Source organism: Siniperca chuatsi, linkage group LG11 (assembly GCF_020085105.1).
Source record: "Siniperca chuatsi isolate FFG_IHB_CAS linkage group LG11, ASM2008510v1, whole genome shotgun sequence".
In the NCBI taxonomy this organism is placed as follows: Eukaryota; Metazoa; Chordata; class Actinopteri; order Centrarchiformes; family Sinipercidae; genus Siniperca; species Siniperca chuatsi.
In genome coordinates, this window is record NC_058052.1 from 13,516,701 (window position 1) to 13,543,410 (window position 26,710).

General features: G+C 38.9%; 1 protein-coding gene across 2 annotated transcripts; it reads left to right on the forward strand.

The window, feature by feature from the left end:
- col21a1 (collagen, type XXI, alpha 1) lies at window positions 1-26,010 on the forward strand. 2 transcript variants are annotated; one of them, XM_044214745.1, is made up of 29 exons: window positions 2-166; window positions 5,655-5,782; window positions 5,981-6,541; window positions 6,729-6,894; window positions 6,975-7,203; window positions 8,627-8,797; window positions 10,452-10,529; window positions 11,695-11,778; window positions 13,017-13,079; window positions 13,506-13,559; window positions 13,651-13,704; window positions 13,798-13,851; window positions 18,028-18,081; window positions 18,165-18,218; window positions 18,301-18,354; window positions 18,703-18,756; window positions 20,433-20,477; window positions 20,588-20,641; window positions 20,748-20,801; window positions 21,820-21,873; window positions 22,070-22,141; window positions 22,405-22,440; window positions 22,925-22,969; window positions 23,822-23,854; window positions 23,945-24,091; window positions 24,208-24,262; window positions 24,349-24,540; window positions 24,621-24,698; window positions 24,838-26,010. In XM_044214745.1, the coding sequence occupies exons 2-29, from the start codon at window positions 5,686-5,688 to the stop codon at window positions 25,023-25,025; spliced, it is 2,880 nt and encodes a 959-aa protein (XP_044070680.1). In that variant the 5' UTR covers window positions 2-166; window positions 5,655-5,685; the 3' UTR covers window positions 25,026-26,010. The 2 variants fall into 2 exon arrangements, 1 of the variants encoding a protein (XP_044070680.1); XR_006379932.1 differs by lacking the exon at window positions 24,838-26,010 and having other exon boundaries at window positions 1-166; window positions 23,949-24,091.
- Window positions 26,011-26,710: the final 700 nt, after the last annotated feature.

The following is a 26,710-nucleotide window of genomic DNA, read 5'->3' on the forward strand; positions in this document are numbered from 1 at the left end:
CAGAGGAGACAGAGGGAGCTGCTGGAAAGGGCAGGCTTTCATTCAGCAGAGAAACATGTGCACTTCTCCCCAGTTTCTGTAAATCCAGGGGCTGGGAACAGTATTGATCTCTGGCTCTCAATGAGAGGATTAACGGGAATTCATACAAGGGCTTGGACACTTACCGGTAACTTTTTGTTCACTTTGTGTCATTTTTGTGAGGCAACTTATTGTATTGCTGAATTTGTTAGAAAGTCTGTTTTGCAGTGCAAGTTTTGGGTGTCTTTTTATGCTGTCAACTGTCATATTTCATTTGTCAGTAGACAGCTACATTAAGATGATTCGGATCGAGGGAGGCTGTTTTTGATCATTAAAGTGAACCTGTTGGGCTGATTTTAGTGTGTTTCATTTATTTTTCAGTGTGCCGTGTGTTATGATGTGGTAACACTGTCCGGATTAGTAATAGTTTAGCAACGTTTACTCTAGTGTCCTAGAGTCTGTGCTGCCGCAGTTGCATATTGAAGACATTAAGCTCAGTTATCAGTCCCTTGTTTGTGCTACTGTCATGCAAAGAATGAATGGAATCATCTCGTGATTTTTCCTGGTCATTTCACTTCTCGTAAAAGGATTTTTCTTTCATATTTCTTGAATCTGTGCAAACATACTGCATGTCCACCAAAGCATGTATTGTACTCATTGTACTGTATTTTTCACAGATGTGACAATTGCATGAATATGAAGAACAATAATCTTTGTGACTAGAGTAGAAAATTTATGAAAGCATCTCAAGTGGACATGTTGGCTGAAAAGCGATAAACTAACTACAAGCTAACGTTTTACAAGACATTGTTTAACTGTTTGGATTAGTTGAACAGATTTCTAAGGAGAACAAGTGATAGGGCTTGGCTTTCCCTTGTTGCTTGAAGAATTTGGCTGCAATAAATCCCCCTGATCTTGGCAACTGTTCGTGCTGAACAGCAGTTGTTGTTTCTGGAATGGAACAACTTCCTTTTGCCAAATTTACAGCAGATAACTAAAACTTCAACAGTTCACGTGGAGTTAAAGCCTACAGTTGCATTACATAAACTACAGGTGCTAAACACGCAGAAAACATTTTTTTTCTTTCTGAGCTCAGTAATTCAAAAATTGTATGTATGGTTTCTGTTAAATGGAAAATGTCAAATTTGAAGGTAGGTATAACTAAGCACAAAATCTGAGGTCTGATACTGTGGTTACAATCTGTGTGATGACTCAGTGTCGCCCACCCTGAGCAAGTGAAATGTTATCTGGTGAAATGTGAGAAATCATTTGTTCGGCAAGCTAAACTGCTACTGAACTAAGTCTCACATAAATCTTATTAAGTTTGCAAAGTACTGCAACAAACAACAGGCTCAACCCTGAACTAATGTCATGTGGTAGTTTAGTGCTAGAACGTCTTTAAACTTTTTACGTTTGTTTTGTTCAATATTTATGCGTACCAGTGTTACAGTTCTGCCACTCAATCACCATAACCAAAAACCTGGAGCTACAAAGTGTCTGTGCTGCCCCAATAACAGCACAGATGATTGGAGTCTGGTACTAACCTGCAACACAAGTGCACCTGTTAATTCTGCTACATTACACATGCATTCCAAGCATTATAGCGCAGCATTTGTAATGTTGCGTTTTTTTAATCCTGGATGAAAGTTGCTTCCCTTTATCATGACTACATGTGTTTGGTCACAGTCCACAGCCGGAATTTCACTGTCTGACGGTGTAAATGAATTCCATGTGGCTCGAGCAGAGGTGTAGAAACAGTCGGTTTGGGGAAAGTCAGTCGAGAGGAAAGTCGTCCTCGCTGGACGCTGCCAATGAGGGGGTTTTCCAACAACCTCCTCCAGCTCCCTAGTGGGGAAAAATTCTGAAGAAAGCGGCTTGCACAACTATGGCAGCTTAATGCCTCCTTCAACTGTGTTACTTCAACGCTGAGTTTACATGGTGGAAAAATGCAGTCATGTTAAACAGTTTGACCCTTCTTTGGCTCCACAGGAACAAAAGCATTTGGGAGGCCAAGGGTTATATCCTAGCCACTGTTTCGTTGACCTTCACGTGTCACAATCAGACACAGCTATGAATAAGGTGTATGATCAGTTCCTTTCTTTCAAATTCCTTCCACAAGTCCTGCGTCCTATACTGTATGCAGCATATCTGGTCTCCATTTGCAACTGCTTCCTTTTAGGATGTCAGCAGTTTCTTTCTTTCACGTGTTGGAAACTATAGTAAAAGATAATTTGATGAAGCAGCCACAGAAACATCATATGATAAAGTGTCTGCTGTCTGCTCACATGCAACCCTCTGTCTGATTATCGCCAAATGTAAATATGACTCTTTTCATTGTTTCACCTGGTTCTTAATATCCCATTTCATCTCTAATTCCATGAGCATGAACATAACCATCATTATAAGGCTACATGTTGTTTGCAGCACATGATATTCGTGTTCACCTGTTACTGAAATAAACTTGCAAAATACAGTAAACAGCACGTATGTAACATGCCATTGTTTTGTTTTTGGCATTAATCAATGTTAAAGGACAAACTCTGCAATTTGTCATGTGTTGCACTTGCCTTGACATTGCTTCATTAAAATCTGAGTGGGATTTTAATGGGAACAGATTTGGTCATTTGTTCAAATGGCTTAAAATGCCCCTCTTGTGGCTGTGTGAACAAGACTGAGAGTCTACAGCCATGAGTTTGAGTTAAATGCTAACATCAGCATGCTAACATGACAATGACAATGTTAACATGCTGATATTTAGCAAGGATAATGCCCACCATGTTCACCATCTTAGTTTGGAGTATTAGCATTCTAACATTTGCATTAAATCATGCAGTCATTGGCATGTACAGCTGTGGCTGATGGGAATGTCATTTGTTTAGTAGGTATTTGGTCATAAACCAAAGTACCGGACACATGGAAATTTTGACCTGATACATGAAAAGTCAGGGGATCATATTTGAGACATTTCACTAAAAGAACACAACCGCAATTTTGATGGGGGCGCCAGATCAGGAAAACTCTCCCATGGTTTATTTTGGAGTGCAATGACAAATTACCTGTTGTGTCATTTGGGTGTTAAGATATACTATATACAAATCAGGTACCATATCTAGATATTTTACATGAGGTGCTTCAGAATACCATCATTTAATCTGACAATCACATATCATAGAGGTTATATCGGAGTGTAGGAGAAGCATTTCAACAGTCAGCACTCCATGGCTGTACTCCAGTCATACAGCAAGGGTGTTGTTGTGCGGGTGTAGAGTGGGGAGCCTTAGGGCTGGGCACAGCGAAATCATTATGGATTGAGTCAATCAGTCAGATACAAAATGGTTATAGGGCAAAACATCAGCACAAGCGAGGCTGTTTTTAGGAATTAGGAAGAAGAGCTGGAGGGAGTTGAAAATGTATGGAAGCAAACCAAGAGATTAATCATATGTACAAATTGTTTAGCTAACATCTTCCCAAAATGTCAGTTTTCCATACGCTTAGTCTCGCCAACGTTTTGAAACATTTTGCCAGGGTGTAAAATAATCTTACTCCAAGACTGACACACCTGGTGACATAACTACTGTAAGTGCTTTAGCAGCATGTGACAGTAACTGGTTAAAATTACTTCATCTGCCGATGGGAAGGAAGGTATTACAATTGGTTTTATCCATGAGAGAGGAAAAGTGTAGGAGTGAAGCTTTTCTGGGAAGACGTGTTGTATCTGGGCCAAGGGCGGGCAGAGATTGGCAAATGGCAGCAGATTTGAGGAAACAGCTGATAATCCCACAGGAAACAGTGAGCACTGGTTTAAGGGCAGTTGTGGTCAGAGGTTCAATGAATTGTTTATTTAGTAAAGCTAACAGTGCCATGTGAGGATGTGGTTTTGCACTTGTTAGCCCCGTTGACATTCAATCCATGTCATATTCAGGGTAGCTGGTTAATGTGTAGTGCTGCCTTCTCAACATAGCATGGTGCCCTTTATGGTTTCCTTATGTGGCTTAGTACTGTAAGAAAGATAATATCAATCATGTCTCAGTGTGAATTATTGTGTGGCTGATAAAGTGTCAAATTCAGAGGTCCTCACCAGTAATTTGTATGTAAAACGTATATGTGTTCTGCTGTTAATGTCTGTCCTTTTAAATTAATAGCATTTAACTTGGAATTTAAAGCTGCTCTAATCAACATTTTTATATGTAAAATGAATCAAATAAGTGTGTAATGTAAAAGGTGTCGCTCATAGTGACAAACCCACAGATAATTATCACCCGACTCTGCAGTTCCCCCTCAGCTTTACTGAGCTTTTCAGCATCTCTCAGCTCATTGTTTTGGTTTTCCGGCCGATGGTTCACTCTCACCACTCTAATCAACCTTGTTTCCAGTCACAGCTGTTTTCAGACAAACCCTCTGTGTGCTACCTGCCCAGCACCAAACACCAGACAGACAAAGTTAGCGATTAGCTGGTGAACATAGTGGAGCATTTAGCAACTAAAGAGCCAAATATTTTTCTCGTGCGTTGGTAGAGACCAACAACAGAGCTAAAGGGAGAGTAAATATTGTGACTAACATTTGCCAGGTGGACTCCAACATGACTCCAGTTGAATGCCAATGTTGTCTGCTGGATGTGTAAATAAGAAACTGTTTGCTAACACGTTTGCTATATCAACTTTATAAGGCGATAATATGTATATGTTGTTGCACTGCCCCCAAGTGGCCAAAAATCAAATAATGCAAATTTAATGTGTTCTGCTGTTGTTTAAACCATAAGTAGTCACACTATTTGTTCTTTCTCAAATTAACTGATTAGACATTGACATTTGGCAGCCATTTTTCTACTTTCTGGTTTTTTTTTCTGCCTTTCATAGAAAGACTTCAATTACCACAAACAATGAATGGACTATCTTGTCTGTTCTGTGCTTGACTTGGGCTTGACCTAAGCACAATGCATACAGTATTGTTTGCACCAAGTCAGCTTATATGTGCGCACTCCTCTGTACTAATGCCTATCATGGAGATTGCCAGGCTTCTGCAAAATACACAGCTTAGTTGATGAAAAATATAAATCATGACATGTCCAATTCCTGTTGCAAAACAAAACATCTCTGTACTGTATGATTCATATGGATCAACATATAATGCATCAATCAGGATATGAACTGTTGAGTCACAAAACCTAACCAAAAATAACTAGTAACATTAAAATGAATGTAGAAAATGAATCATTACAAATGCTTACAGTGTGAATGTATGCATGGACATCCTGCTGTCATGAGCGACAACATGACCTCAATGCAAAAATGCTATGACAAAAATGCTTGTATCCTATGCTTGAATCATTTATTGTTTCAAGTGAGTTTATTCTAACTCAAGGTATCACACACCCTTTATAGTTACTTCTGTATGAAACTACAGGTAGTGGCATAGTTTTGTGTTCTAAGGTTTTGACCTTAAAGCCTATGGAGAGGGGATGAGTCAGAATAAATGGCAACCAAGCATCTCAAAACAACGGAAAAACAAAAGTCTGAAACATTAACTTATGTCAAGGCAAGAATAACACAGGGACCAGATTTCACAATTGCTTGCATTGTCCTTTTCTTTTTCCCTGCAATACAAAGCATGTTTTTCCCTTTCCCTTTTCCCTGTAGGTGCACAATTGGGACTTGGTACTGCTGCATAATGGGTTACAAAGCGACATCCATGCATTGTGTCTTAAGATGCCTGTGCTTCATGCTTCTCCATTTGTTTAGTGCAGCTCAAGATGAAGACATAAGAAGTAAGAGTGCTTCTGTCTTCATTTTCTCACACTTTATGCGTGTTGTCCATACATTAAAATCTGTCAAATGCATACAACTGGCAACAGTGATTTCACGTACTGTAAATGCATTTTATTTCATGTATTCCACCAAACTAGACATGCTTTATTGACACCATTATTTCACACTGCTGATTGTTTATTTCCTGTCTGCTTCAGGTTGTAGGACTGCACCATGTGATTTGGTCTTTATTCTAGACGGCTCGTGGAGTGTTGAAGATGTCAATTTTGAAATAGTAAAGCGATGGCTTGTCAACATAACAACAAGCTTCAACATTGGACAGAAGTTTACGCAGGTTGGAGTTGTGCAGTACAGCGATGACCCTGTTTTAGAAATACCTCTGGGGAAGTACTCCTCTAACAAAGACCTCATCAAAGCGATGGAGTCCATTGAGTACATGGGGGGAAACACAAGGACAGGGGCAGCCATTAAATTTGCTACAGACAAACTGTTTGGCCTGTCTGAGCGTGGCCCGTCAGGCATTTCCAGAATTGCTGTTGTCCTCACAGATGGGAAGTCTCAAGATGAGGTTTTGAAAGCAGCAGAGGCAGCAAGGAAAAAAGGAGTCATTCTGTTTGCAATAGGTGTTGGGTCAGAGACAGAAGACGCTGAGTTGAGGGACATTGCAAACAAGCCATTTTCAACTTACGTCTTCTCTGTTGAGGACTACAAAGCTATTTCCAGGATCATACAGGTCATACGACAGAAATTGTGTGAAGGTAAGAAACTGCTGATCAGGAGCTGAAAGAGTCATTCTGCTCAAATATTATGAGGTCAATGAGGTCAAATATTACTTTCATGACAGTATCAGTGGTATCTCTTCACCTCAGACAATTTGTCTCCATTATTCTCTATTTGTCCCTATGTTTGTCTATTTTTCTATTTCACTGTGTTTGTCTGTTGCAGAGACGGTTTGTCCAGCAAGAATTCCTATAGATTCCCGTGATGAGAAGGGTTTTGATATTCTGTTGCATTTAAATTTGGCTAAAAAAACAAAGAAAACACAAGGGGCATTTTACGGCACCAAGGCCTATGAAGTGACATCTCGTGTCGACTTGAGTGAAGCCACTCGGTAATCATCTTGCTTTTATTCCTTCTTCATCATCGCCAGTGTATTCACAAGTTGACTGACTTTTAAATTTGGTCACCCAGGACCCTTTTTCCTGATGGGCTGCCTCCATCATATGTTTTTGTGGCCACACTGAGGTATAAAGGATCAGTGGCAAAGGAGGAGTGGGACGTGTGGAGAATACAGACGCGCGATGGCAAACCTCAGATGGCGGTGACTCTAAATGGACTGGACCGCACCGTTATGTTCACCACAACCAGTGAAGCACCAAGTGGAACTCAAACGGTTACATTTTCACAACAGACAGCACGGGTAAAGTAACACTGTATATTGTTTCTTTGAAATAGTCTTAAAAACTGATTTTACACATTAAGATCAGTTTACTCTTCAAAGAGAATACTACACAGCCTGTGAATATAGTTGTATAATGTCTTCTGTGGCTCTCTAGGAGCTTTGTCAAGTCTGAGAGAATAACCCTGGTGATGTCATCAGGGTTATCTCTGCTTGGGCTTGGAGAGTACAATTTTTTAAAGCCTGCATTACAAACTGGGAGTGTGGAATTTCAAAGATGTGGGTCAGAGGGTCACCGAGGAGACACTACTCAGTTGCATTATGGTAAATGTAGGATCCAGCATTTTTGGAGCTTGACCCATACTAGAGACTAAAAGGTAGGATATCTTGGCCTCTACTGCTTGTGAGTTCCCCAACTTTATGAAAGTGAAATGTTAAATTGCTGGAGTACACCTTTAAGAGTCTGATTGATGCATATACGCTGTAAGTTCTCAGTATGAATACTTGTAAATTGTCCAAGAGAAAGCACACTCATACTGTACGATCCAGGTATTTAATGTAGTACATTGTGGCAGACCAGCTGCCCACATCGGGGTAAAGCTAGTTGCCTGTTTCTATGTTCTTCTGTTCATTATTTCATATAATACAACTCTGGCAGAAACTGTTTAAAATTAATGCACCTCCAAGGTTTAAGCATTTTCTTTCAACCGCACATAGTACTTGTCATCAATCAACCCTAATTCTCCTATTCTCACATCAGTACAGCTTGGATAAACCTGTAGAGCTTCAGAAGTGTATTTAACTTTTACAAAAGTAGAAGCCACTGTACATCTGTATCATTGGCAGATTATGTTCTTGCCCTTGAAGAAGTAGCACTGCCATATAATTGAACGCTTTTAGATAGATAGGCCATGGTGATGTTAACTCTCATCATTTGGTCACATGGAGTCTTATGCTGGAAACTGGATGCTTTGTAACAGCTATTTATATTTGATACACCCCAAATCTTCAGAATCAAAGTGGGCATAGTACATAATATTACCAAACGAGGAGTCGTAGATTGTGTTTTTTCTATTATTATTTCCTAATAGTAGATAAGTGTCTCAGATGCATCAGTCATATGATCAAAATATAAATTGTGATGTCGGCCTTGCTTTGTCTGAGCTTGAGGGAGGTTTTCCCTTTATAATTCCACAATATGTTGAACAAATGCTTCATAACCATGGCTACTTTGTATTGTCCAGGTTTTAACATATCAAACTGCCCCAATCAGTTTCTGAGTTCCTCCTGCTTCCTGCTCTGAACAACAATTACAGCACTGTACACATTCCCTCCAGGGGACAGACATTTTTATTGTTTGTTTTTTAATGTCTTTATCAGCACACTACCAGCATGTACAATTGCATTAATGACTATTTCCTGTTCTTTGTCTATGGCAAAAAAGCTGTTTGATGAGAAATGGCACCAGCTGCGGCTGCTGGTCACTGAAGAGGATGTTACTCTTTATGTTGATGACCTGGAAATTGAAACCCTATCCTTGGAGCCCCCTGTCGGGATTTTCATCAATGGAAAAACCCAAGTTGGAAAATATGTCAGAAAGGAAACAACAGTGCCAGTGAGTTTATCAACATCAACAATCCTATTTTCATTAAATTCATGTTGTTTGGTTCCCAGAGAAGTAATTCAGCAGTATGTCAACTTGACTATAGAAAGGGGGAACAGTTTGTCTAATGAGGAGTTGAGCAAACTCAGTACTGATATATGTTTTAAACAGCATCAAACAGTACTTCACAGTTTATTGCTGCCTCCTAAGAGACATGCTTAACTCTGTGGATAATAAATCCTTCGCAAAAATGACCCTTTTTGTCCACAAGGTCTTATTAATGTGTGTTTTATTTGTCTCAGTTGGCACATTTTGGGCCAAAAATGCTGTATTTGTAATAAATCATAATTGTTCTCTGTTGTAATTTGCTCTGCAGAAGGCTGTATAGCAGGCAGTTTCTTAAACATTGATGCAAATACATCCCTGCAAACATAATATAACATTTTAATGTAATGATAATAAGACGGAAAAGAAGAATAACTGCATTCTGCACAATACATCCTTTTATTCTATTTGTCAATATGATGTAACACCTTTTATTATGAAACAATAGCACAAATTGACCATTTAAAATACCTCAGACACATATGTAAGCAATTAGGCAGGTTTGGCATTGTTGCATGTGTGGTCATAATGATGGACAATTAAATAAAATACATGTAAAATAAATCAAAATCAAATAATGCAGACACAAAAATCCTTAGTACAACTAGCTGTGTGTGATTATAATATATATAAAGAAAAACATGATTTAATCACTAACAGGATTACATAAGAAATAATAGGAGAAAATCCTTTGTTTAAAAAGAAAGAAAGAAAAATAACATACTTCATTCAAGACTTTTACATCTCCTATGCCAACCAGTATGTTGACACATCATTATAGTTGTGGATATTAACATGAACCACAGCTTGGCGGCGAATGTTATTGTGTGAACTGAGCCATTGTTAGAAGGATCATGTAGTTTTAACCGTTTAACAAAGTGAATGTACTTATGCAAGTATCATTTCTGGAGAAACACACTTGTATCTGGAAACAGATTTTTGTAAATGGACTGCTAAACGTACACCACTACGTACCACAATGCAATTTTATTTTAATTAATTAAATAATTATTACATTAGCATGAACCATCAGACCAGACCAGACATCCTTATCACGTTTAAACCCAAAGAAAAAGCCACCGTTATCATTAACAAAATGTAAACTATGTTTTGATTGATTTATGCGCCCAACCGTGCAGTCATGCTCATGTTTTCATGAGGCTGGAAATAATACAAATCATATGTCAGGATCATCTTTCTGCTCACATGGTAACTGAAGTGAAACAGTCTATGGGACACTCTGGAGCCATTTTACCACCACCAACATCAACAACATACCAAAAAATGGAAGAATAGTGTAATATCGCTGCAGAACACTTCCAAACATGGAGAGAGGTCTGGCAACATGTAGCTGCTCAATGCTCAATGAGGGCACTTACTTTCCTTTAACAGTTATACAATAGCAATTTCAATTCATTAGTGGCAAAGCACTGATAAAACTGAACTAAATGTTGCAGAATTACCCTCGTGTTACAATTTGTTTGTATTTGTTAGCTTGTTTGGAATCTCCAACAGCGGACGTTGTGTTTTTAACAAAAAGTTCTTCTTTTTTTTTGTTTAGTTTGAAATTCAGAAACTTCGCATTTACTGTGACCCTGAGCAGAATACCAGAGAGACTGCATGTGAAATACCTGGAGTTGTAAGTACATGAGTTTGCTTGGCTCCGCACTTGTTTTTCAGTCCAAAAGCAACAAAGATAACTTCTTCACACCTACTTCTCACCTTGTCCAACTACATATGTTTCTGCTCTGTAATGCACCACCCAATTGAACCATCAGTTAACTCCACACTGTATGCTGCATGGTAAAATGATTTTCTTGCTTTATATTTCATCAGTATAGTGTATTGTAGTACTGTGTAGTGAAAGTGTAAACTCAGCATATTCAGTCACATCTGTTTATGTATAAAATTTGTTGGAGGAGGACCCATGGCTCAGCTTCAAACATTTGCACTCAGTATATTTTTTAATTGTCTGCTGGCTCAAATGTGTTTGTGAAGCAGTGGCTCGTTGTCATGTTGGCTTCGAAATTGCTGGAATTACAAAGCCAGTGCCAAATTACTATTTTTAATGTGAGGCTGTTGGATAAAAATATCAAAAGAGATGCGATGAGAAGCCTAAAGTTACAAATGCTTGCCAAGTACCACTGCTTCTCTCCTGTCTCTGTGTGCTTTTCAATGTTTTATTTGCAATGGAATCTCAAAGTTCAGTTATCAGTTTCCTTTTGAAAGGAGGATCAGATGCCATTCGGTCAAAATCTCACAGTAATGGATTTAAAAAGCAGAAAGATATCCAGCTTACAGTGCACATTTTAACAGAAAGACCTGCTTATTCAAAGAAAAATATAGATTTTAAGTTTTTGTGATGAACATGGTTAATGCAATTTTTTTTTAAATGTGAATGTATTCATGTGTTTTCAGGTTTCAGTATTGGATTTTTGTGAAATTAGACATTGTTTTGATTAATCGCTGATTTTCTAAATGTCAGGAAATGGGGAAACATATAAGGTGACATCTTCGTCTGCTTGTTTTGTCCAACCAACAGTCAAAAAAAAGTCAAAAGATATTCATTTTAAATGAAACCAGCAAATATTCCCATTTCGGAAGCGGTAACCAGAGAATTGTGGCATTTTTTTCTTAAAAAATTACTCAAAATGATGAATGGATTGTTAAAATTGTTGCAGATAGTTTTCTGTCTACCAACTAATTGCTTTATCGACTTATTGTTGCAGCTCTAATATATGTAATTTTGTATGTGCACTCAATGTCTGGTCTTGTCTATTTTCTATTAATTTTGTTCTTTGCAGTGCTCCAACAGTCCTGATTACAGTGAACCAACTCAAGAACCTTGTGTTTGCCCTCCTGGACCCCCTGGACTTCCAGGAATAAAGGTCAGTTGTTAAAAAAATGTTTCCTCTTTATATTGTATTTTTAATTTTATTCTTTGTCTTACTACTATACTGCTACACTGAAACCCATTCTACAAGCAGAAATTAAATGCAAAAATGCACACACTATGCTGTGAGATATCAGAGAATAGTCTGTTCCTGGTTTGGCACAGAGCTCTACATTGTTCAACTCCTCAGTGTTCAGACAGTTGGTTAAATATTTATTTTAAATAGTGGTATTCTGTTGAGATTAAATAAGATAAAAACAACTTAATCTTTAACAATGTTGGTTTATGTGTAAGCTCAGGAATGACAAAGAGACTTAATGGCTTCTGTTGGGAGACAGAGCACAAACTTTCTCTTTCTCTCAGCTTGGCCTTGAGGAAATGTGTGCTGGTGATGTCTAAATGCTGCTCTCTGTGTCGGATAATTATGTGATGAGCACATAAGGTTGCACTTTACCAATAGGTCAAATCCAACTACAGTCATTCCAGCCTGTAAACACAGATTTCCTTTACACCAGAAACACTGCTGTGTGGGAGGTTTTAGAACTTTTCTCTTAAAAACACAGTTACCTGCTGAAAACGTACCATTTTACGAATTATGGACACACCAAATAGCCTGTTTCCTACAGTTAGGCAAATTGCGGCTTGTCATTGTGAGTAAGTTATGGTTAGTCTTGTAAGATCATGTTGTACTGTACTGTTTGCTTAAAGCAAACCAGACCTTTGCCTAAGATAAACACTGGTTCGTAAATGGAAAATGACCAAAATAGGGAATAAAACCTACATCTACGTCTGATCACAGGGCATCAACCAAATAATAGGTGCCCCAGTCATGAAAGCCTTTACACAAGGACCTTAGAGAGATATTACCATAGTAACAAAACTCTTTGTTAATAAACCTACATGGGTTCAGGCATGTTTGTGTTTATAAGATCACCGCTATGCTTTTACTACAGTTGGTAATAGATCCAAAATGCTGGGACCATTTCTGGCTTGCAGATGTTCCTTATAACCCCACATAGTGTTCAAGAGCATCTTACATTAGATAAATTAGCTTGCTCAGCATGGTTTATAGATAAATCAAATCAACACTCTACCCATGAGAAAGCATATTGTTACCAGAGATATATTAAATGGATTAATTTATGCTGCTTTGAGGTTGCATGATCGGCAAAAACGTACAAGCAGCTTGTTTTAGTTACTCAAGATTAAATTACCTCATTCCACTTTTTTTAGGGAGAACAAGGAAACACTGGCAAACCTGGTCAGCCTGGACCTGTTGGTGCTGATGGTAAGCCTGTGAGTACTACATAGTTCAATATACAAACATACAGAACATACACAACAATACTGTCACAGCAGCTTCTATTGTAGCATCTGAGAAAATGCCAAAACAAAAAAAATGAGTTAATGTATCCCATTAGGTCATGACAATTTCTGCTTGTTCATTCTATGTGGTCAGGATTTGCTTCAGAATGTTAAAACACAGCGGTAAATATAATTATTTACTTATTTTTCCAATGGGTAAATACAAAACATCTCTGATTCTGTTAGATGAAACCCATCCAAAAGTGAACCACATGCTCTACAGCATGATCAAAAACTCAGAGAAAGAATCCACCCCACAGCCTAGATTCACTTAGAGAACATGCACACAGTTGAGGGGATGCAAATGTTTAACCAAATGTGTGTATCTCTTGTATTTTTTTTTTTTTTCATTTTAAGGGTATCCCTGGCAGTAGAGGAAGCCCAGGAGTGCCAGGTCCACCAGGCGTAGAGGTAAAGAGAATTTCACTTCATTTACCTGTACATTGAATTCAGCATCAAGAATAGAAAATGTAAAGCTGGTCTCCTTTGTTATTTCTGTCAGGGTCCACGTGGGCCGGATGGGTACAAAGGCGAGCAAGGGAGGCCTGGTGTTTCGGTAAGAAGATCAAAAAGCACATTTGTGGCACAATTGGCTTCATTATTAGCACTAATTTCTGACCACTAAAAACTAATTTTGTAATTTTTTCAGGGTGAGAGGGGTATGCCTGGATTACCAGGATCGCCTGGACAACCAGGAGAGAAGGTGGTGATGTTAATTACTCAAATGTGGTGACTGCATTTCTGCTCGATAATGCGGTATCTAGATGCTGTTCAGTTTTATTTATCTACAATTGAATTCAAGCATGGAAAGTGAGTAAAATGGCTGAAAGCGCTGACTGACCAAAGCTTAGAGAAAATGATTTCCGTAGAAAAAACAAGTGATCATTAAAAAGTACAAAACACACATTGAATTGTCAAGGTAAATCTTTTTATGAGATCAAACGTAGGATTAACAGGAAATCCCTGCTAGACACATCAACTTGAACCGTTTGAACATTGCTGCATCAATCACTCTAGGAACCATATGTTATGAATATAAAGCCAGAGCCCCTGGGGGAGTAAAACATACAACTTCTATACTGTGGGACAAAAACACTTTGTAGACAGAGCATAAGGGCTATCAGAGACTTTTTAAATGTCCTGACTTTTGTTCTACCCTTTCTTTAGAAAACAGTTGTACTTTCTTTGCTATTTTTAGGGAGCCAGAGGTGTTTCTCTTGTTGCCTTGCATCTCCTCCTCGCTCCTTAGCCTCCTAATTACAGTAAGATCTGAGGTAGAGATGCAAGGAAGACATGTGAATCAATGTCAGTGTCATGTGAATCAAGACAACATGCATCATTCCAAATCTGTAAGATCCTGAGATACATTAAAAAAAATCCCCCAATAGAGTCTAACAAAACAGATCACACCCCCACAGAGAGGACTACATGTCTTAGATAGCTATCAGTTAGAAATAAAAACCTTGTAATTCAGTGCACACCGCTCTATAGCATTTTATTGTTAAGGAGAAGGCGTATAAATGGATAAAAAAAAACGTGAATGAATCTTCTTTTATCAGAAGAAACCTGCCAGCTCAACGTCGTTAACTTTTAAGGCCAGAATCTCTAAGGGGAGAATCTCTAAGCCTTAGATGACAACCAAAGAAATTCAAAGATAAGAAATCAACACACTATCTAAAGGCAGACTAGATAACTGCCTCTCCCACTGTTCAGTGACACAGACTAGAAAACATACATGGAGTTGATGCTGTGTGTTACTAGCAGCTGTCATCACATATAACAATGTGTAAGAAGGCAAAAGCACATGAACCACAAGGGGAAAGCCCCTATGAGATGAAATGTGTCAGCTGCCACAACCAGTCCAAACGAAAGTGCAGCAAATTAATACAATAATCCACACTAAGGGGAGACACTGACAGTACTAGAAAGGCCTAAACCTCAGTCACAGCAGCCTCGAGCAGAAGCCTCACAGTCTTACAGCTTTATCCAGAACTTTTTTATTGCTCTAATCGCTTTGATGTTCATCTGAACAACATTTTGCTTTTAGTTTGGAGGTACAGTGAGGTAATTTATCCCCTCCAGGTTGCATCACCTCTGTCATATCATCCTACCTTGTAATCAGTGTGACCACTGAGAACCTCAGCCAGTTGGCTGAAGTGGAGAACAATTCAAGCAGTTAATGTCATTTAGAAAATTGTCTCAGCTGTCTGCAGACACATGTCTGCACCTGGAGCGAATCTTCCCGTACCATCTGTCCCATTATTATGGTTTCACTCACAGGTCCAGGATGTATCAAATTAAGTTTTTACTAGTGCTTGGACTGTCTTCTCAACTTTCTTTGATTAAGTCAAATATTTTGGGTTTTGGCCATACAAAAACCCAAAGAGAGAGAACACAATGGGGGACTGCACTGCTAAAGATCTGTGGATTTATTGCATTTTAAAAAAAAAATCCATTTCCAGTTATGCTTAAAGACTGTGGCTTTAACTGGTCTATCAAAGTGCTCTTTTAAAATCCCATAATTAGACATCTAATCAGTGTAATGGTCTGAGGCATCATGAATGATGAGATGAGCGTCGAGAAGGTGCACTGAAAGTGATTTTCCCTCACTTCTTACATGGCAAAGCAAGACAGCTGCCAAAAATGTTAAAGAGCAAGTTCATAAAAGCTCTGGTCAAATACAAATAGGTAAAACATTCACAGTACTGTAATAACTGTAATATATTATTTATATGAGAAAGTTGTTTTCTGAGTCTCAAACTAACCAGACCAGTGTGGATTCTGGACATAAAGTCAATATATAACTGTAAATCATATTGAGGATAATTCTTCTACACTAATGCAAGACATGTTATACACACAGACACATGTGTGAGTCAGAAATAGTGCTGGACATCTACATCTGCATACACACATAATCAGTTCCAAATCCAAAAACAACTTAAGTAACAGCAATAAATGCATCAACAAAATGACCATCTGGAGTCTACAGCCATGATCGCAGCTCTGTGAGGCTGCACTTAGGCACAGTGTTTCTTTGAGCTAAATGTTAATGTCAGCATGTTAACATGCTCACAATGACAGTGCTAACATGCTGATATTAAGCATGTACATGTTTACCAAAATACATAAAGCATCCCCCTTTATATGAAACAGTAAAGAGCTTGGTGCCTTTGGCTCTTCCACAATTCAAACTCTAGCCATTTGGCATTCTTCTATTTTTCATAGGGGCCAAGCGAAAACACTCCAAAATTTTTGGTCTAGGTAAATAAATTTCCCCCATGTCTTGGTCAAGAGATGTTTTCACTCCAGGAAAGTTAAAGACCCTCCATGCAGCACAGAACAATCTCTGAAGACTAAGAGGTCTTCAACCAGCAGAGAGCCACTTAAGCTTAAGTTAGAGGGAATCCTCATCTACCTTTCCAAATTGTTCCCATATTGTAAGACCACCCAAGGGTGTAGTCTCATTTTCCTGGCATAGGATCTAGAGAACGGAAACATGAGATGTCTTCTAAATTAAGTCAGAAGTACATAATTCAAGAACACGAGAGGAAGAAAGACTGTTGGCCACCTTGCCAATGTTCATGACCACAGTCATTCATCACCTTTGAAGGAACATTTTATTGCTAATTATGTGGGCATCCAGTCCGCGCTATTGATTTCTGTACTTCATTAACACTATACCAACACTGGCGGCATTCATTTTGACAGAAATCAGAGTTCCTAATAGGAAGCCCACAGTCCAGCTTGGGGAGTGAGCACGCCTGTTAGTGAAAGCTCCGTATCGCATCTGCCTACTGAAAGCAGACTTTCCTGCGCGCCTCAGATGCACAAACACACTAGTCATTGCTTACACCACCTACGCTAGCAGCTGCTCATGTTTTATGCACCATGTTGTCACACAAACTGGTACTCCCTAGCATTTGCAACACAATCCAACAACACACTAAAACTCACTGCAACAAAAGACAAATAAAGCACAAACACTACGAGTTGGCTTCCATGATTGTGTCTTTACTGCCCCAGCTGCAGCACTTCCAGTGAGCCTCTAAATCCATTTTGCTGTAGCTTGTGTGATTTGGACAGGAATTCCCCAAGCAAACAGAACTGTAGTGATGGCCACAGCTGGAGAGATTTTTTTAATACATGTTTTGATACCAATGGAACATGAACACATGTTCCTGGGACCTGTTTGTTAACTGAATATTGAATTCAGCTCAAACTGAAAGAAAGAAACTGTTTACACTTTGACTAAAATGTTTTTTTATATACAAAATATCTTTGCAAATGAAGCCACAATTAAAATGTTTTCACCTGTGCCAGCCAGTAATACAGTAAATACATCATTTGGTTTTATGCTATACAGTAATTTGTTCTCTCTTGAATTGATTAGCATATTTTTGAACGATGGAATGCAAAAATCAGAGAAAATAAATTATGTAATGTCCTGTCTTGTTCCAAATGCTGTTTTTTTGAAAATGCAGTGACGCATCATTCCCCCAAGTTTTGGCACCATTCAACAGATACTTAATTAAGGTCTAGTTTTAGGTCAACCAGTGCAATTTTTAAAATGCCAGAATGATGCAGTGAAACACATCACTCCCTTAGGTTTCAGTCCAAATAGTTGCTAGTCATTGTCTATCCCAGAAAAACAAGACCACTGCTGACTAATGTCAAACACTGACTGCGTATGTGTGTGAGAGTTGTTGAAGTGTTTTGCTAGCTATGTATATTACAAACATGGATGATCCTGTCACATGAGTGGCAGATTCATCAGTCTGAAAGTTTAGATAAGCCAGGCCAGCGTAGACCATGGAAGGTAGGAACTATTTTTAGATCACATCTAATGATCATTTCCAAATCTTTTCACTTTTCTCAGGGCTCAGTAGGATCCCCAGGAATCACAGGGTTAATGGGAAAAGCTGGTCAAGTGGTAAGGGTGCAGACAATCAGCTAAGTCACTGAAGATGACACAAGAAATATAACTATTTTAACTGGATGGCATGATATTTCCAGGGAGAAAAAGGAAGTATGGGAGCTTCTGGGCCACCCGGTTATCCAGGAGAACCTGTATGTATAAAACAATTCAGAATCAAATCCAGAGCTCATTTGCCATTATAATCGTGTGTAAAGTCCTTTTCTCTGATTTCAGGGCCTACCTGGGAGAGATGGAAAGGATGGCTTTGCAGGGAGACCTGGTCAAAAGGTCTGTTTGTTTTGACAGTACAACAGTATGCTACAAATCTCGTTCAGGCATTAGAAGAATAATAGAGTCATGAGGTTGGCTAAGCGTGCACATTCTTAACAGACTTTGCTGTTGTTGATGTTTGGCAACAATGGAAATGTAGTCATACAGCGCTGGTGTCCCCCTTGTCTTTTTCCAAACCCCATTTGACATCTTTTGTAAACATCAAAGGCGTTCTCCATGCTTTAGATAGATCCAACGTGACATGTAAGAAGTATGAGACAATGATGTGTATGTAGGGCTCATCACTAGGAATATGGATGAAAATGAAATGCATTAATAATGTTTTTGTTTCTACAATGTATTAAGGGAGAAGCTGGGGCTAGTGGTATTCCTGGTGCTGATGGAAGGGAAGGCCATCCTGTGAGTTGTAAACGCAGACATTACTCATTGCACATGTTTGGTATTTTGTAGGTTGTTTGAGCTGTTGCTATTGTCTTGCATCTTTACTTGGACTCCTAGAAATTGAAGATTTGATGCAAATTGTGCATGAATGTAACATGAAATATACTGTTATATTGTAGAACTTTATGTATGTGATACTTTACATTATGGTTTACAAGGTTCTTCACAGACAAACTGTAGCTGACATGAAATGATACTGTAAGTAACAGAAGAGTAAAACAGGCAAATACTGTACAAGAGCTGATTTTATGGATCACAGATTTGCAGGCATAAAGTTGTTTTACTGTAGTAAAACTGCACTGTGGTAACATACTGTCAGCAGTACAGAGAGTACCCCTAACAGCCGCTATATTAGGGGTATTTCCCCTGTAGTTCATCCCAGGATAACCCTGTTATGTAACAAGCAGGCTCAGGCTATAATCTAAGGCAGTGAAAGTAACTCATAGACGGAATGCTGTGTTGCTCTGGCAAATCTGTTTTAGGAAGAAAGTGTTTCAACTGGGCAGCCACCCCACTGATCATGATTATTAGTGTTGTCCAAAAGTTTGTGATGGGTCTACAAAAGATGAGTCAGTTGCTCCACAAGGCTGTAAGGCATTTTCCCCCACCAGAACAATAGAGTTAGCAATGTATCCAAGGAGACAGGATTAGTACTGTACTTCCTAAAGTTAAAACAAGATGAAGTTAGCACTGCAATGTAGGCCCCAGTACAGGGATTTCTTCTCCTATAGGTTGAGTGTGAGTGTCTGGGTGGCTCTCTGCCTACCTGTCTAATCTATTCACTATGCACATATGTTACTCAAACTTCAGTCTGAGGCAACCACTAAGCATCTGCAAGCATTTATCTCAGAAAAAAAAACTAAAACAAAAAACTAAAGAGGCTTTCCAGGGTAGTTTTGCTGCATGTGTTGAACCACATAAACTTTCAGTGTATTAAACCATTTATTTACAAATTTGTCTCTGTTTTATTCTTTTTCCTAAGTGCAATTTAAATAGCAACTACTTTTTGTATTATTGCTTTTATCAGCAAATAAAACATGTGTGCACAGTTCAATTGCAGGACATACGCTTCATCTAAGGATTCCACAGTTTGACACAATGATGAAACCTTAGACAGTGCTCTACTACGGCACAGATCGAAATAGTTTAAATACGGAAATTAAATTAAATATTCTTTTTTTGGACTGATTATATTTTCAAAATTATATTTGGCAAGAATTCAGCCCCAAAAAGCCCCAAAACTGTGTCTCTCCACTTTTCCTGTTTACAACTACCGTAACTGAGGAGTGCAACATTTTGGTAGACATTTCTTGGTGCACCATGTCAATTCAGTCAGTTGCTTTTATTGAGCAATTGGCTACAATTGTTACTGACGCAATGAAGTAATTATTTCGCTGTGAAAGAAAGCAAACTGGACCATGTTGATAGTATCGGTTCAGAAACACTGCATATTAATTTTTTTATTTCTTCTAGAAACTTCTAACTTCTAGCAGTAGATAATGCTAGTGTATATTGGAGGTATTACTCAGACTGGATTAATAGACAAACGGAAACATCACAAACAATTCCATGTCATGTTTTTTGCTTAAATACATTGATCTTCAATGCAGTATAATCTGTTTCCTTGCTCCCAGGGAATGCCTGGATTGCCAGGAATTGCAGGCCTGAATGGACAAAAGGTGAGCTCCTGCCTAGGCAACAAGTTCCTAATGTTTGTGCAAAATAAACTGATCATTGGTTTTGCATCATTCTTTGTGATCATATTTGACTGACACCATTCTCATTTAAGGGGGAAGCTGGTTTGCCAGGACCCAGGGGCTTCAAAGGATTGACTGGACCTCCTGTAAGCTAACAGCTGTTGGACTTTTTTGTGTATAGGTTCAGTGCACACCAAAGTGTTAAAATTGAATCTGAAGAGTTACCATAACAATGTCTTCACTCTCCTGTAGGGTGAGATGGGTTTACCTGGTGCACCTGGTTTAAAAGGACCAACTGGATCCAAGGTAATCATTTGTGCCTTTTAGAAAATTCCCTTTGAGCTTTTTCAAACAGCCGAATTGTTGCAAAGTGATGCAAAGCTACAATGAAGCTAGCAGAAATAATGACTGACTTTCATCTTACCAACAGACATCAAAACGATTGAATACAGTCTTTAAAATGGATAAACTGTGCACTAAATATAATGTGAGTTTATCCCCCTCTACATCCCTGTGGCTGTGAGCGCACCGGCTCAAACTGTGACCCAGAAAAGTCAATACCGCAGATCAATCCACCCAAGCTGGCATTAGCAACCGACAAGCGGCAGGCTGAGCCATGTCATAATTTAAGTTGAGTCCAAGCACAATGTAGTACAGTTAAACAGCTGCTAACAAGTGCAGTGGATCAGTGTGGCGTATATGGCATTACATTGCCAAGCCCTTTATCGTCCAGCCTATACAATTGCAGTACACATTAGTTTGGATAAGGTTAAATCTGCGAAGCTTTCTAACCAAAGAGTATATTGAAATGCATAGAAAGATGTTTGGGTCAGCAGCATTGCGTGTTTTGTTTTGTCACTCTTTTTCTAAAATACACTTTAGCACAAGTAACGATCTCTTGACCACACCAGCAGTGCTAAATTAAGCGATGATCCGGCCCTACTGCTTTCGTCAGTGGAATTTTAGTGGAAATGTAAGCAGTCTGGGCTTGTCTGGTCTGGACGCTCTGTCTCCTAATCACTTTTCATTAGCTGATCTGCCTTTAACAAGCCAATGTGTATTGGTAAATGGCACACAAGTGAAAAGCTAGTTTATGGACAGGCAGGCAATACTTTGATTTTATGGCTGAGCTTCAGACTGCAATTACTGAGGCTTGTTCAACTGGAAAAGAAAACATACGACTAGACACAATTAAACGTCAAGCTGCAATACACCCAAACCTCATGAAAGTATGCTGCAGTCCAGTCAGTGATATGATGTGGTTTGGATGTTATTTCATAATATGTTTTCTGTAACATAAGACATGTTTTATTTCTTAATCAAGGGGAATAAGGGCGAAAGTGGGAATCCAGGTGTAAAAGGAACACCAGGGCCTGTGGTATGTTTCCATTTAAATAATCTAATATGAACCAGTTGGCTTTATGTCTGATTTAAAATACTGTAATCATTGATTGAATCAATAAAGCTGCAAGTGAATAATCATGTGTTTATCCACAACGTAAAACAAAGTCTTTTTGGAAGTTTTAAGTGTGTTCTTGTTTTAATGATTGGTGTTAAACTGAATACTATTAAAGGGAAGTGCAGGAGAACCAGGAAGAGCAGGTCAGCCAGGGCACCCTGGTATGCCAGGCCTGAAGGGCAGCAAGGTATTTCTACTATAATTTTTCTCTGCCAGTGTTGTAACACTACAGCTGTTTTCATCAACTGTAGTAGTTTTTCTCAGCAATTTCATTACCATGTGTTATTTTTGGACATTTGTACGATGCTTAAATAAGCCGGATGTGAGAAGTCTTCACTGTGATATGAAGTATAAGGATGTATTTTGGCAATATATTTTTTCTGTAAATCATTTGGAACTGGTCACAAAACATACTATAAAGTTATAATCCTTGTCTTTATTTTTTATCAGGGACAAAGAGGAAATCCAGGTGAAAGGGGAGAGATGGTAAGATTTGAGACAATGCCCTCAATTCTTACTTAGTCACACAAGAAGATGATACTATGATCGTGTTGACCTCTGTAATGCTAATCTAAAATAACTGTGGTCATCACCAGCTTTAAATAAACGTGAGCGTAACTTATCACCATTGGGTGATGGATTAAGATTGATCTGTTTTATTAAAATCATAGTGTGGAACTCATCCAGTAATTGATGTAAGGTTGTATTCAAAACCATAGGCAGTCTGTCAGTAGCGTACTTCTATTAGTGGAGGAATATATTAATTCATTTAACATAGAAAACAATATATTTCAAGAATCCAGTGGAAATAAAGCCTCACTTATCACATATTGATTATGGGTTTGGAAAACAATCATGTGTCAGCTAGATTTTGTCTTTTGGAAGTATAATTGGATATTTGCCGTTGTACTGACTTCCAACATGGTTTTCTCCATTACGCGTGACGTTAATCTAATGATTTTCTCACCAGGGAATGAACGGTGAAAAAGGAGAGCATGGTCGACCAGGGGAACATGTGAGTTTCTTTGATCAGCTTTGATCAGCTTTGATCAGCTTTGTTGTATGATGAAGACTTTCGACAAATGGACACAAAAAAAATGCACAATAAAATCACTAAGATATTTTATTAGATAGTTTTATTTAATGTTGAGCAAATTAAGCTAAACTTGGACAATATATTAATTACTTCCCTCAAGAATGGTCCTGTCTTTTTGTCTGTTACACAGCAGGTCAGCTCAAAAACTGTAACTTAGTTTGTGGTTAGCGCCACCATGTGGCCATATATAAAATGATGAAAATTATGAATCATCAGAACTCCTGAACCTTTAGCAACTAAATGACTTTTTCTTGGAATCCCCGGTGTAGTACATATATAATCTATCCACATAGGCCATGCCCATTTTCATGTAATGACTTTTTGGCATTATGAATTTGTTGCTTTTTTTCACCACTCCTCATCCTACCGTCACCATTTTTGGTACATAGCAGGATGATCCTTTAACTATAACTTGTTTTCAAGTTCTTGAAGGCATGACCTATTTGACATAAACTACTATAATTCCTGAACAAATGCAGGTGCAACTGTAATCGACAGATATCGGCACATATCTGTGATACTGCAGAATTTGATGCTATATATCCTACAGGTGGTGCTACAGCAGCTTGATACCCACTCAGTAGTCATGAGTTTGACTTGCTTCAAATTTCCATTCATATTAAACCCTAATATTTCCAAGATTTAGGCGTTCAAATCTTGAAGCTGATTTTCTAGTATTACAAAATAACCCGTTTTGAGGATGGTGTACCTTGTTGGAGTACAGTATGTGCTTTCTAGTTTTTATTGACTCATCCTGACTTTCATTGACAGGGCTCCACTGGTCCAATGGGACTAAAAGGAGAGGTATGTTAAGCTGAATGCATTAATCACTGAACCTCCATCCAGCCTGAATTGTTGTGTGTACTGCTAACACTGGGGTGGTATTTTTGCCAGAAAGGGACAGCAGGGGATCCGGGGCAGAGAGGTCAAGAAGGTCAAGTGGGACGGCCTGGACAGTCGGGTCAGTCAGGCCCACCTGGCCCCCGAGGGCTGCAGGGGGACACAGGTCCACCTGGCCCACCTGGACCTGAAGGAAGATCTGTATGTGTGCTACACATATTGCTAACAACTTGACTGTTGATAGTGGTTTTTATTATAATGTTATATCTGATATTGAGTGGTTAGTCACTGAAAATCCATATGACTTTTTATTCCAGGCAAGTGAAATGTCGGACAATCACATTCGGCAAATCTGCAGAGAGATTCTTCAGTGTGAGTATCACTATAGAGTGACTGATGATGCGTTTCTGTGTGTTCTCACCACACTTCTAAAATCTTTTCTTTGTAAATCATCCTAGCTGAACTGCCTTTATTGTTGCTGGGCAACCAGCAGAGTAGCTGTACCAGATGTCATAGCCGGCCTGGATCTCCTGGTCCTCCAGGAGCAACTGGGTCCCAGGGACTAAGGGGCCTTCCTGGAATTAGTGGCTCCAGGGGACAGCCGGGCCACCCTGGTCGACCAGGGCGCCCTGGTATTAATGGGCTGAAAGGTAAAACCAGCATCAAAGTCAACAGTCTGTTATTAAAGCTGTTTTGCAGAATACTCAAGCAAGTACACTTGCATTTGTAGGAGAACCAGGTTTTGACGGTGAGAAGGGGAGCCCTGGTCGAACCACCATTGGAGACCAAGGGCCACCCGGGCCTCCAGGTAAATAATGTGGCTAATTATTCACTTTATTTACAGAAGCTAATTTGCTGGGGCACTTTAAAAAGATTTCTGATGTTTAATGTTACGTTTTACTACTGTGTATCGTTCCGTTAAAATGATCATGGCTTTATCTCCACAGGTCCAATGGGTCCCCAAGGGTACAGTAAGCCAGGTCCTCCAGGTAAGCCTGGACCCCCTGGTCTAAACGGAGCAGAGGGCAAAAGTGGTAATCCTGGCATCCCTGGTCAGCCTGGGGTGTGTGATCCATCCATGTGCTATGGTAGCATGATGCGGCGGGATCCTTACAGCAAAGGGCCAAACTATTGATGTAATGCAGCGTCACTGCAGGCACCAGTCTAGAGCTGATGTGGAACAAACAGCCATTCTCAGGAAGATCTCATCTTTACAGTTTCTCTCTGTAGTGGAAACAAAACGGACCTCTTCTAACACCCTTTATGTGATCTCAGTCAACACAACTAGATCCTATCACATTTTCTCTGTTGGTATTTTGTATAATTATTCACGTCTCTGAACATGCTTTGAGGTTTTAATGGTGTTAAGAGAATGAATAATTGGCTCCATTTAATGCCACTCATCTGAGCACCTTGAACTCATGTACTACATGTGTATGTCTGGATCCCTCTCTGGCTAGTGTGGCTGGTACATTTTCCCATATTGCCCCCTGGTGTTGCTTCGTTGCATGTTGCTCTCTAAATTTTTACTGCACAATGGTTGGGTGCTATATGTTCCGTAAAAAAAAAAAAAAAAAAAAACCTCTATAAACTATAAATTCCATGTTCAGTGAATTATTTCACCATAAATGATGTCTGAAATTGGCACGTTTCAGCACAAGACTGTGAGTTTGATTTCCTGTAGCTGATTATGAGCTGCTGTAAGCCTGTGTTCCTAAAGCATTCAGTTTGACTGTTAAGCACTTAACTCTTTATGAAAACCTTTTACGACAGCTGATATTGTGTATCACCCAAGATAAATGAATACTCCCCCCCCTTATCACAATACCCATTCATTCTCATGTCTTTTTATTCCAGTTAGGAAGTAAAATGTTTTACTATCTAAGAACATGCTGACATTTTAGTTTGAAATGTTGTGTCATTTATGTTCCAGAGGCTTACCTTTCATTACTGTAGTAGGTATTTTATTGTTATTTATGAAAGAGTCATAACTGTGTATTTCAGCAGTGACATGTCTTAAACAGCTCTTGTAATTTTATTATTTTGTGTTAAGGTGACTTTTTTGTATGAATCTTTCTTTTGTTTTTTACTAGAATTAAAATATCTTAATGATTTGTGAACTTTGTTTGTTCTGTGCTGTGGGCTTTTATTTTATTTAGTTTTAGTTTATTTCAGGACTCCCCCGCATCATCGATCTCATCTTTCTCCTGGAAATTGTTTGACTTTTTGGGTGTGGTGTGTGCTGTGAATGTTTCCATTTTTTACAGCTGCATCAAAAAGGGTGAAGTGTGATGGCCATGGAAACAAAATGAGAGCTCATCACCTGGGTCCTTCCTCTAAGGACGTAGCACTAGGAAACTTGGATACGCGTGCAGCTCCGGCTAGAAAGCTTCAGTAGGCGGTGTGTGCGTGTGTGTGTGTGTGCGTGCATGTGTGTGTGTGCGCGCGAGAGAAAGAGAGGCTTCAGAAATAACATTTTAAGTGTTGTGGCTTTGCACACTAGATGGCGCTATGTGGTCGCATGTGCAGGAGTTACTTTCCTTTTTTTCATTTTGGACAGCAGCCACCCATCGCATGGAAACCTCTGACTATTTATGTTTTTAATTATCCCAGCATACTTAATATTGTTTACTTTATGCTCCTCGGAGAGTGGAGCTTTCTGTATTAAGGCTCTTTGCTTTAAATTAACTTTTCTAGCTTTTGCTCTTTGAGGTATTTTTATAATTATAAAGATGGAAAACATTGCAGGCTAGAGACCTGCAGTGGCTCTTAATAGTGAATTTGCAGTTGTGTTATTTTGATCTGATCTGTTCCTACATG

What these genes read in the sequence shown, in the direction of transcription:
- col21a1 (XM_044214745.1), top strand. Translation starts at nt 5,686, where the DNA reads ATGGGTTACAAAGCGACATCCATGCATTGTGTCTTAAGATGCCTGTGC. An exon ending in TCAAGATGAAGACATAAGAA is followed by an intron (nt 5,783 to 5,980) that starts GTAAGAGTGCTT and finishes TGTCTGCTTCAG; the next exon opens with GTTGTAGGACTGCACCATGT. An exon ending in ATGGAAGGGAAGGCCATCCT is followed by an intron (nt 18,757 to 20,432) that starts GTGAGTTGTAAA and finishes CCTTGCTCCCAG; the next exon opens with GGAATGCCTGGATTGCCAGG.